Below are 12,504 nucleotides of genomic sequence, written 5' to 3'. Positions count from 1 at the left end.
GACGGATAAAGCAAATATGCCTTTTGATGCATATGTTTGAGTCTGTTTTACCTGTTTATCCTAGGGTTATGACATGAGCATTTTAAACTCTGTAATCTTAGTAATATCGGTTAGTTATTGGTATCAGGATGAACAAAGATGCATTGGTAAAAGCTGAAGATTTTTTTTTTAAATGCTTGCAGTATATCAATGTCCTGGCTGATATATGATAGGCTGCCGTCAAAATGCCATTTAATATAGGGAAAAAGAGGGTTTGATTATCATGTTATGTGTTATGTATTAATTAATACTTAGCAATCAAAAAAACTGTAATAAGTCATTAAAAGGAAAAAATATATCAGATGATATTGCTAATATTGTAACTATTATGCAGGGTACATCAATTTCCAACAATTGTGATTGATGAATCATAATTCCAGTTTTCCACCACGATAAGAACCAACGCAAGCTCTTCGTTCTATTGGTAATTATTTATAAGCGGTTGTGTTTTGTCTGTAACGTTCACTTTCAAAGAAAACCTGCCAAATGCACCAAAAGAAATCCGTCCGACAAGGCTCGGGTACCAAATGTACCAAAAGAAGTCCGTTCCTACAGTGGCAAGTTGAGCAACCAGACTGATCCCCGAATAATCCATCCCCTACTGTAATTGTTTTCAAGAGCTCCAAAAGTTGGTCATCAAGCTAAATATGCAGTATTGATCAACAAATATGCTTATCTGCAGCATGACTTCTGATCGAATGTATGGATTGCAGGACATGATGTAGATGAGGGTGATCTATGATCAAACATGAGTAGTAGCATCGAATCTACAATGTTCTCTCAGAAACGCTCAGCAATCATTTTCGATGGCCTTTACATGGTGTCCCGATGTTGATCGTGATGCTCGTGAGATACCTTGTATGCAAACAAGAGACATTTTGGTGTATTGGATGGGTAACTCATATACAAGACAGCATAATTCAGCAGGAAATTGTGAGATTATTGACAGTTCAATTCTAATTTCTCCATCAAACAACGCAGAGAAGCTTACCCTGCCTTCAAATACCCCTGCCATTGACTGAAGACTTGAACTCTCCGCTCTGTTTAACAAAACACTAATCCAACCCAAAACTTCCCTTGTGGTATCGCAGTACTAATCAAAGTCTTGATACACGAATGGCTGGGGTTGGATCTTTCGCGCGAAAGACGGGGGATTCACGTTCCTTGGCGCAAATCACCGTTGGATCGCGCAAAGTACGCTTCTAGATCCGTTCATGCGGATGAATGGAGGAGATCTGTGCGGGGCGCCATCCAACGGTCGATGCCGCGAAAGAAGATCGATCATTCTTTGATACAAACCGAACCCGTATGTACGCGACTCGCACAATTTTTGCACCTCGGTCCGTCGGTCGGTTGCCACACGCGTACGCTCTCTTCTTGTATACCAATTTCTAATTCTATGCTTCTCCCAAAAAAAAATATCATCTTTGTACCTTCAGTTCTCCTTCCTTCCAGTTTCCGCCAGAGATCAAAATCTCTGGCCCTCGTCCTCTTCCGTCCTCCCGATCGATTAATTCCTCTCTTTTCTCGCAGAGATCGAAATACTAGGGTTTCCCGTCAAGTTTTTTCCTTGAATATCGTATAATTTTAACTTTAGGGTTGGTTCGCTGATTTCGAGCGGCGATCCGGGGATTTGGGGATCATACCATTTGAGAGCTTCCGTCAAGATCGAATATATATATTTTTTTTGTTTGGTTTTTAGCCGGGTGCGCGCGGTGCAGTGATAGCTCGTTTCTTTAGGGTTTCGAGTCGATTTGAGCAGTTTGTAGCGATTTAATATTGTTGTATTTGATTGTTGGATATGGATTCGAGCCGGAGAGCTGTGGAAGCGTACTGGAGATCTCGCATGGTTGATGGAGTGACGACGGACGAAGATAAGGTCTCCCCCGTCTACAAGTTAGAGGAGATCTGTGAGCTTCTGAGGAGCTCTCCTGCGGGCATCGTCAAGGAGGTGTCGGATTATATTCTCAAACGGCTTGATCACAAGAGCCCCATCGTGAAGCAGAAGGTATAGATTTGATGTCACCCTTCTCTGATTAGTTTTGGTTGGAAAATCCAAATTTCTACGTTGTTATTAGCGAACTCCATATCATCGAAGATCAACATTCTAAATTCTAAAAGTTTATCTTGGGGTTGTACCAGAAGAACGAAAAAAAAAGAATCTTGTGACAATTCATGTTTTAGGTTGATTCTTTGGAACTCTCATCGTAAGTTCATAACAGCAAGAGTTTTAATAATTTAGTGATATGCGCTTTATCATTCACTCATGCAACAGCTTGTCTTAATTTTTGGAAGCAATTTTTGAACATTAAGACTGTCTTTTTCATTGTTCTGAAGCCATGTCACACAATTTTTCGGTATGCTACATTATCAGCAAAATAATAAATCAGAGAATAGTAAATGATGTGTAACACACCCAGTATTTCTCTAGGAAAGATGAGTCTGTTTGATGTTGGAAATTTATAATGATAGTAGTTACTGATTCTGTTTATGTTCATTGCAAGGCATTGCGGCTTATCAAGTATGCAGTGGGAAAGTCAGGCAATGAGTTTCGTAGGGAAATGCAACGACACTCAGCAGCTATCCGACAGCTTTTTCATTATAAGGGCCAGTTGGATCCCCTTAAAGGAGATGCCCCAAGTAAGGCTGTCCGCGACACTGCTCATGAGGCAATCCAAGCTATTTTTGCTACTGATGACAACAAGTCAGCAGCACCAGTAGAAGGTCTTAACAAGCGCATCCAAGGCTTTGGTAATACAAATTTTGAGATGCCAACAGAAGATAAGAAGTCTTTTCTCAGTGAAGTGGTGGAACTCGGTAGTGCCTCCATCAAGCAGGGACTAAGCACCATTGCTGCTGCCCATGGGATAAGGAAAGTCGACAACGGGAATTACAGGAGCCCAAATTTGCGGTGGTCTCTAACAACAGAAGGAGGTAGCCTTGATAAATATGAAGGAGACGAGCACCACAGGGCAAGCTGGACATCTTCTGGAGTCTCAAAAAATGTGGCTTCTGGAACATGGAGCCCGGATTCAAGAATGACCATAGCAGGGACAGCAACACATGAGGTTACTGGTTCAAGTCTCTCAGGGGTTAAAAGTCGTGAGGAGAGGCATTTGGAGACTATTGTCACTTCTGGAGGTGTTCGTCTGCAGCCGACTCGTGATGCTCTTCAGGCTTTTCTTACTGAGGCATTGAAACTGGATGCAGTGTCTCTGAGTCATGCACTCGAGATGAAGCTCCAATCTCATTTGTGGCAGGCATGCTGTCTTCATCCTTTGCTTGTAGCTAGTTTGCTTACTAATTATTGCATGATAAGTGCTGAATATATGTTTGTTTGTACATATGTATGACGGATGGATCGAGTCTTTTCATATAATTCTGGCTTCAGTGTGGTGCACTTCTGTGTTGATGTTTTCCTTCACCTACATCCTGACATAGCATTATTTTCTATCCAGTTGTATTTAATATTTTATGATGGTATAGTATCTTTGTGTTAGGGATTTGAAACCTGGGTGGTGTAAATGAAAACCATCTTATGTATTAAATAGGATATGAAGCACACTTGATAGTTTATCTTGAAATACTATTTTGGAGAGTGCATGTTTTCTTGACTTCATTTACAGGAGATTTTGATGGAATCCTACATTGTCTAACTCACTTGAACAACATTGAACTTGGTTACTGTCAGTTTGACCAATCAAAGTAAATAATATGGTGATTTAAAATCCTTTATGTCAACTTGCTCAAATCTAATCCCCATTGTGCTGGCAAGGTTTCAGAGTGCATATGTTGTCACTCTAGTATTGAATTTTGAGAATTTATGATTGCCACAGTGAGGGTGTACTTATGTCAGCACTTACTATTTTCAAAGCCAAGGTTAAAAAATTTATAGTTTGAATAAGATTACAATTCCTGTTCAACTGAAACGAGTTTTTGCCTGTTGGCTCTTTGCAGAGCATGCAAGAAACATGGTGCCAGGTTGATGTTACAACTTAATTTATTGTATGTGCCATTTTTCACATCAAAGCTTCCATTTCTATTTTCATTGTAAAATTTTCTTTGTTGGCCCTGTTTTATGAACCTGCAGTCAAGCTATTAATTATTCTTATTTTAGAGATTTTCGCTTTATTCTGACCACTTGCTTATTGATATATCTGTCAGAATGATTAATGATAGATTTTCACGAAACTGATCTGATTTTTACATGAATAAGTTGATTTCACTATATATAATTACCTTTATTGGTTCGCTTCTGCGCATTTGGCTTTTCTTGGCACATTATAAAGATGGCATATGTTCAAATATTTATAATAATGGGGAAAATGAATGTCTATGTGTGGTATGTTTTTTGAATATCAAAAGCACCCTCTTCCTGTATACATGCACATTGCACATGCACAGAGACATGGTATGACGTGCTGTACCGAACCGGACGGTACCGGACGTATCGTACCGTACTAGTTTGGTACTGATACTGGTACCGGTACCGGTGGTGTACCGACAATTAGTACGCCAAAAAAACTGCGTACCGTATCGTACCGACACTATACTAGTGCGACACCGGTCCAGAGTCCGGTATCGAGATAGCAAACCTTGCACAGAGATAACCAATGATGAGTTCATTTAGTAAAGAAAGATTTGCATCCAAGTGTTAAACTTAATTTGGTTTTGTCAGGTCCGGATGAAGGCTATCTGTGTACTAGAAGCAATTTTGAGGAAAAAGGACGATGAGCATTTTTCTATTATAGCATCTTATTTTAGTGAAAACAGAGATTCTGTGGTCAGATGTTCTGAGTTACCTCAAGTTTCTTTGAGGGAAAAGGCGATGAAGGTAAGCCACATTTTTATGCTTAATTATGTTTTATTATCTGAAAGCAGAAATTTCCTCTCTCCCATTTTAATGGCTTCCTGTTATTTGTATCTCTCTTCCTCAGCTCCTATTCCAAACTCATGCTTACTCAATTTTCTTCCATCTAGAAACTTACTACTCAAGAATCAATGATTTTAAAAGAGGGTAGGAGGTAAACTTTGTGAACTTGGAAATTACACTTTAAATGAAATTTTCAAATTCCATATTTTAAGATTTCCCCCCAGTTTTCGGAAACAAAACTAGAGGTCCATCTTTATAAAATCAAATCAGATTTGTTAACTAGGTACATGCTTGAACATAAAGTACATTTGTACACACTGCTTCCTGTTTTCATGCATAACCACTAAGTTCTATTTAGTGAAGCATTTTTTGTTTCCTAAAAGCAACCTATCTCAAGGACATTTGTTTCCTCAATTTAATTCATGTACCTCTTAGACCTTAAGATTATCTCCTTTCACATGTTCTGGCAATTTGCAATCCATAGCGTTCTATGTCTCTAATTATGAGGGGAATCGCTTTTTTTATCCTTGCGAGTTTAGAGTTTGGTTTCAAAGCTCATCATTCTAAATGAAACCCTATGTACTTTAGCTAATTGGAATTCAACAATACCGCAAAGCATTAGTAAATCCGAAAATAAGATTTGCTATACCGGTGGGTACCAGTGCATACCGACCGTACCATACTGATATCGAACCGGTATGCGGTACGGAGGGTGTACTGGCACTTGATACACCGAACCGGATACTGTGTTGGACTTTACGATAATATAATACAATGATACCGGTACAGGGTCCAGTATCAAGACAGCAAACTTTGTCTGAAAACTTTATCGAAATACTCGAAACACCATGAAAAATCCGGAAAAATTTTTGAAAATTATGGATGTTTCAGCATTAGATTGTATCAGTTTTATTTTTTTTGTTCTTTAAGATAGGCAGATATGTATGCTACATATGAAGCAGATAGAAAGATATGCCAACTTCAATTGTAACATTTAAAGGCCAGCCCTCCAATATGATGGAATTTTGATTTATTGCTCTTACTATAATTGGCCCTCTTGAAGCTGTACAAGAGCCAAAAAAATTGTGCTTTTCCCTTTAGCCACCTCTTGCAGTCTGTCAAGGTCCTATTACATTATCATTCCTGTTGTGTGATAATCATTTTAAAACTTGTATTTAGGTTCAAGTAACTGTCAAGGTCCTAGGGCAGTCTGCACTTAGAATGCCATAAGTATGCCTGGCAGTCGATACTAGCATGCATGATGCATGAGTGTGCGCATACTATGCATGTACTAAATCGATTACTAGATGGTGCCATCTTATTTTTGCTCAAGTAAGTTTTGTTAGTGATTATGCTGGAAAAAGGTTGTTTATGTGGGGATTAGTCATTAAGTTTTGTTAGTGATTATACTGGAAAAAGGTTGTTTATGTGGGGATTAGTCATTGGCTCATTTGGTAAGACTGCTTATTTTATTCTGTTTGAGGAAATATGAAGAATGATCCATGACAATCTGATTACAGCAATTGTTCTGCTTGTACCTAATGCCAGACAATTGATATTAGCTTCTGTATTTCATGAATCATCCCCCCAACCTTCCCACACCAAAAAAAAAAAGTAAAAGAGAAAACTCATGCTCACAAGCCAGTGAATGATTTGGAATGGATCATTTAGTTACAGATAATAGGTGGAGATCTAAAATTGTCAAATTTCACGCAATATGGTTATACCTTGCATGAGGATCTCCCTGACCATTTAGAAAAACTGCTTGTCTGAGATCTTACACATCCTTTTGTCATCATGTGAGCTGCATGGAGCAAAGCCAAATGCAGAGCGAGACAGTTGTATAGTATTTCATCTGTGTTATCTGATTTTTGGAATACATCTACTATGAAATTAATCTGAAGGCATACCTTCCGGTCAGGCGTTGACTTGGATAGGTTGTTGACCATAAAGAAAAGCAAAAAGATATGCCATCTTGACTTATAACTTTGAAAAGATTTATGCTTATGCCACTAAACAAGTTAACATAGAAGAGAGGGAGGGATATTTATTGCAAAAAGGTTCACATTTATGACATTCAACTCAAGGGGGGGGGGGGGGAGGAGGGGGGGGAGAGAGAGAGAGAGAGATAACCTGAATAACTTAAACTGTTCCCAAGTCAATTTTCAGTAATTCCGTTTGTTAGGTTGGCCTGTGTTGCTCTCATTTGTAGCCTTATTGTGGCATCTCGATGGGCTCCACTCGCATCAGCTATGCTTGACATGAGGTCAAGGTGGTGTCAGCTAGCCTAGAGCTGATCAAAACTCGGGCCGGGCCGGGCTCTACAGCAGAAATTAGGCCCGATGGCTATGCCCAGGCCCGGCTCGGCCCGACTGTTGGGCTTAAATTTTTGTCCAGGCCCGACCCGACTTTATAAATCTGGTTCTAGGCCCGTCTAGCCGGGCCCGATCCGACATGCCCGATTTTTTCTTTATTTGGAATCTGGAAATGGGCCAGAATGGCCCGACCAGGCCCGGCCCGATTTTTTTTTGTCGGGCCGCTTTTCTTGCCCAGGTTCGATCCATGGGCCTTTTTTTAATGCCCAAGCCCGAAAAATTCCGGGCTGAGCGGGCTGGGCGGCCCGTAATCAGCTCTGAGCTAGCCCTTTTTACATAGCTCTTTTGATCCCCCTTTGATTCAATTTGGTTATTTTTAAACAGCAAAAGAAGTGCAAGAACTTGTTTGGCAGTGAATTACTAGCTTTAGACGTATGTTATATGTAAGACAATCTTAGGTTGTAGGACTGGATGGCTTGCTATCTTCACACTATACAAACAATGTTCTATATCTTCTGCTATTAGTTCTACAATTCTGACAGGTTGTATTGTTTTGCTTTTATTTAGGTCTTAAGTCTTCTAGATGGGGAGCAGACTAATGGAGCAGGGAATGCAGGGGAGCCATCAGATGCAAAAGCTACCCCTGCACCTATGGTTCAGATGCCTGACTTAATTGATACAGGTGATCCAGATGATCGTGGAAATGAAGCTTCCATTCAGAAGCAGGGGGACCAAAGCACTGGGAAGCTAACATTGCCCCCTCCTTTGGTTGACGATCTTTTTGGAGGTGACCTTATTTCTGGACTAGGTACCACTGAGGTTAAAAATGAGGAGGATACATTTGCAGATGTATCATTTCATGTCACTGAAGACAAGGAGCATGATGATCTTTTCTCTGGACTGACAGTGGATGACAAGAAATCCAATATTGAACTCAATACGCCTGCTGATGATAAGTCTGAATTGCTCGATGTTTTTGGTGCCAACTCTGGGCAGCTTCTGCAGGATACAGGAGCAGATAAAAAGAATGTGAATGATTTGATGGCTGGTCTAACTCTCAATGGAATGGCCCAAGATAACAAACAACTTGGACCTTCTGGAGCATCTGGAGGTGCCTTTCCAGGAGTAACTTTCTTAGATGGTGGCAGTCAAGCAGGCCAGCTGCCTACCAATGGAGCATTTAATGGTATCCTTGGTTCAAATACCTTGTATGCTCAGGCTCCCATGCAGCATGGCATGCCTCCAAACAATATGTTTAATCCAGCTTTTGCTGCCCAGCCAATGAATTATGGCGCAATGGGATCTTTCATTGCTCAGCAGCAATTACTATTTCAAAACCTTGGGAATCTCAATTCTGGATTTGGGGGCATGGTTGGAAATGCCAATGGAGGTTATTCTTCACCGCTCCCTGATTTCTTTCAGCTTTCAAATAATTCAGTTCAAAGCCATGGTCCGATCATGAACAGCTCGAAGAAAGAGGAGACTAAAGCTTTCGATTTTATATCGGTATGATTCTCCCATGTGTGTGCTTAAGAAGTCAACTGTTGAAGATTCCATGTTCTAGGATGTTACTGTGATTAATCGAGGACTTCCATGTTAGATTTATTCTTCACTGCTGAAAATTTGAGCACACGAGAGAAATATGATGCTTGCACAGTCAAACTAGTATCAGACAAGCAGTTTCTACCACATATTGAAAAATAAAAGGGTGAATAAGTCATATTTTGTCGCATAAAACTTTCTGGTCTATAACACAAGCACCTTTCTTTCATTCATTCAGTAGGTTTTTTCCACTGAGAACATCACAAATACCTGCCTGAATGTCAGAGATTTAGTCATATAAGAACCCAAAGTCATGCAATATTAGCTTCAGTTAGCCAACCACAAATAGTGGGGAAAAAGGTAGATGGCTATGCTCATTAGCTTCAGTTCTGCAGAGTCAGTCCAGCATGGAAAAACTGTGTCAAGTTTGCATGTATCATGTGGTCGCAACTAATAATTTGTGCCATTAGATCCATATGAACAATCTATCCAGCAAATCGATAAGCTAAATCCTAGATATGAATGTATAGACTAGCATCCTTGTTAATTGGGTTTGATATGTGCCATGCACTTACTATAGAAGTGCTGCTAAATTCAAATTCATTGTATATTTGCAAGCTTCCTTTCAGTTTCCAGATCTAGTATCATGTATCTCCTGATTGATCCTCATGTTTCTGAAAATGCTACATTGGCAAAAGTTAATGCTATCATTCTTCTTATGGCCTGTAAATGTGGATCGCATACCTGTGTGACTAGTTAAGTAATGTTCTTGCTGATCTTTGTTGTTAGAATTCTGTTTATTTATAGTAGTACTCGGACTAATTTCATTACTGGGCGATCCATTTCATCCTTGCGAAAGATAACAATATGACTGCTGCACAATAATGCTCAACAATATGACTGCTGTGCAATAATGCTTTTTTTCCTCCTTTGGCAGGATCATATTGCAGCAGCCCGTGATTCAAAGAGAGTTCTTTGAAGCTTTTAACAGCACATGTTTTACCGTCAAAAAGGATCAAAACTGGTTTGGTGCTTAATGGAAGCGCCTTTAGTCATTCTTTTGCAATAATGACATTTGTGCCTCAAGCTGCATGAGCTATACTTCCCCTTGCCAATTTCCATAGTGTGTTGTTAGGTATATAGTTGAAACTGCTCAGGTGTTGTAGAGAGGATGGTTCTAGGTTGCTGTATTTAACTGTGAAATTTAAGCCAGATGTGCAGTTTGCTGTGTCTCTTCAATAAATACTGTTTGGGGCTTTGTTTGTCACTTATGTCGATTGCATTTTTATCTTATATAATCAGCATGCGGGTGAAATGAACCTGAGAATTGGATTTTTTTCTCTCTTTTTTTTTGTCCCCTTCCCTTTTCTTCTCTCTTTATTGTTTATAAATGTCTCATTTTTCATGATTCAAACAGATCGCAGAGGGCTGACTGCTCGTTGGTTTCCATGATGCTGCATAAAATTCTTCAATTCTCCTGCTCCACAGGTCATCGTTATCTACTCCTAAATGGAGCACACCTACGTTCCTCGCTCTTTAGCATTAGATGAGGCCGTGACAATGCTTTCATCCAATGTGCATTGCCCGAGGTGAAGAATTCTATCATCTGTCTGAATAGAAGTATTTGTGGGTGCCAGTTGAAGTAGTATTTTGGGCCTACGTAGCCCTGGCGTGGCAGCTTGTACTTTTAACGACTCCTTGTATTGCCCTAATTCTAGCCCTTGTCGATGAAGTAATCCGGTTCTGATAGAAATTCTTACAGTCAGAGCTTATTCCTTCATCGGCTCCCATTTTCAAACGCGCAGACCAAGAACCATTCCCATATATCCATACCATCGACATCAGAGGAGGTTCAAACCACACCCTTGCTATTATTTCGGTTCCATCGAGATCAGGCTGAAACCATGCGATGACCGCAAATCAGGCTGAAAGCATGCAATGAACGCTGAATTATGTATGAATAGATAACACACAAATAAATAAAATAAAATAAAACATAACTAAAGGGGAAGTCTAGCTGTCTAGGTCTCTACTCTCTCTTCTGTAGTCGGCGTGCATGGTGAAGCCGCCAATGTCGGTCGTTTGCTCGTCCAAGATGATGACCAGAGCTGCAGCAAACATGGCGGTTAACAACTATCTGAAGAACACTGTTTGGTTCTTCTCTCCGCCCCCTCTGGTTCAGGGAGGCTTACTCTTTGGAGCTGCCTTCTATGCTGTGCGCCGCCCTCTTTGGTTCAGGGAGGCTTACTGTGTCCTAGCTATGAAAGGATAAGGCTAGCAGTCTCGGTTAAAATCAAAATAAATGGGTTAAAATCAAGGTTTCAAATTTGAGAAAGGATTTGTTTTGAACTCCCAGAGCTCCAACATTTGAAAAACACTTCCAAATCAAACTCTGGCGCCCGCAACATGTTGAAACCTTTGAAACTTTGATTTCAAAGTGTTTTTTAAACGTTGAACTCCGGGAGTTCAAAATGAATCTTATCTCAAGCTTGAAACCTTGATTTTAACCCATTTATTTTGATTTTAACCGAGACTGTTAGCCTTATCCTTTTATAGGACGCACAGCATGTAAGGCAGCTCCAAAGAGGAAGCAGTAAGCCTCCCTGAACCAGAGAGGGCAGAGAGAATAACCAAATAGGCCACCCAGGTGGTCTTCAGATGGTTGGCGACCGTCGTCACGTTCGCTGCAGCTCTGGTCATCATCTTGGACGAGCAGACAACCGGCATTGTGGGGCTTCACCATGCACGCGGACTACAGATCCTCTGCTGCCTTCAGGTCATCCCAAACCAAATATCAGCAGCTAAAGCTGAAGAGAAAAGACCAGGACTTCCCTTTAGCCATGGTTTTTTCTTTTTCTTTTTTTTTTTCTGTGTTATCTGTTCATACATGATTCAGCGTTCATGCTTCCAGGTTCTTTATGATTGGGAATTTTGTGGCCGCTGGATATGCTATGCTGGCACTGATTTTGGTCTCGTACACTGAAACCAGTTGCCTCATCAACTTCATGAATTTGGTACTTCCCTTGTCTTGCTACATATATAATATACTTTTTATTTCAAACCTATTTCCTTAACTGAAACCACAAAGTCGTCTGACATTTAACACTTGATCTTGTCATTTCTTTGCACGATCAGATCTATTTTACGCGCAGTTTTAATGATTAAACATATAACGGCGATCGAAACCAAATGCGGGAACAGTCAGAGGGACTAAAACCACATTAACATTCAATCTTGGGGGTGGATCCTTCTAAATAAAACATGTAGGTATCGTCAGTGTTTGATGTTATATTTTTGTGGCATTTCTTTGTTGTTGCAGATGTCAATGTCATTGGTTATGGCTTCGGCTGCGGCTGCAACAGCAAAAGAAAGGAAACAGCCACACGGGCTGGATGCGGGTGTGCAATTATTTTGAGAAGTTCTGCAACTCCATTGCCTGTTCTTATGCTGGCTTTCTCTGTCTCCTTGTGGTGTGTGCTCTTAATGGAATTCCGAAAACTATGAAAAGCAGCGACTGAGGGGCTCTTTTCTTTTTCTCGAGTGCTAAGTTTATTCGACTGTATGGTTTTTCTTCTAGCGGCAACTCGTTAGATCTATGAACCATCTACTTAGGTTCCCTCAATTCAGATTGTGGAGTAAGAATTGTAATCTTCTCAGATTGTAATTCTGCAAATTATTGTCTAATTTGTGTTTGGATGTCATCTGTAGTCTTCTGGACTTGAATTTATTTTGTTG

General features: G+C 40.2%; 1 protein-coding gene and 1 long non-coding RNA gene across 2 annotated transcripts; both read left to right on the top strand.

Annotated features, from left to right (window-relative positions):
- The first annotated feature begins 373 nt into the window (after window positions 1-373).
- LOC120103769 (protein MODIFIED TRANSPORT TO THE VACUOLE 1-like) lies at window positions 374-10,036 on the top strand. The gene is made up of 5 exons (XM_026802785.4): window positions 374-2,047; window positions 2,544-3,299; window positions 4,718-4,873; window positions 7,795-8,733; window positions 9,707-10,036. The coding sequence occupies exons 1-5, from the start codon at window positions 1,841-1,843 to the stop codon at window positions 9,746-9,748; spliced, it is 2,100 nt and encodes a 699-aa protein (XP_026658586.4). The 5' UTR covers window positions 374-1,840; the 3' UTR covers window positions 9,749-10,036.
- A 1,375-nt stretch (window positions 10,037-11,411) lies between these two features.
- On the top strand, window positions 11,412-12,221 carry LOC148703551 (uncharacterized). Its single transcript, XR_015987323.2, has 3 exons — window positions 11,412-11,545; window positions 11,681-11,783; window positions 12,089-12,221. It is a non-coding gene; the product is annotated as an uncharacterized LOC148703551 (long non-coding RNA).
- Window positions 12,222-12,504: the final 283 nt, after the last annotated feature.

The sequence above is a fragment of the Phoenix dactylifera genome, chromosome 5, assembly GCF_051530095.1.
Source record: "Phoenix dactylifera cultivar Ajwa chromosome 5, Ajwa_hap1_PhDact_Kaust_v1.1, whole genome shotgun sequence".
NCBI classification, from domain to species: Eukaryota; Viridiplantae; Streptophyta; class Magnoliopsida; order Arecales; family Arecaceae; genus Phoenix; species Phoenix dactylifera.
Note: the sequence above shows the minus strand (reverse complement) of the source record. Positions and strands in the feature narration are given on the sequence as shown.

Excerpts from the sequence above, each read along its gene's own strand:
- LOC120103769 (XM_026802785.4), top strand. The coding sequence starts at position 1,841 with ATGGATTCGAGCCGGAGAGCTGTGGAAGCGTACTGGAGATCTCGCATG. Across the intron at positions 3,300-4,717 it reads TCCAATCTCATTTGTGGCAG|GTCCGGATGAAGGCTATCTG; the intron begins GCATGCTGTCTT and ends TGGTTTTGTCAG. Across the intron at positions 8,734-9,706 it reads AAGCTTTCGATTTTATATCG|GATCATATTGCAGCAGCCCG; the intron begins GTATGATTCTCC and ends CTCCTTTGGCAG.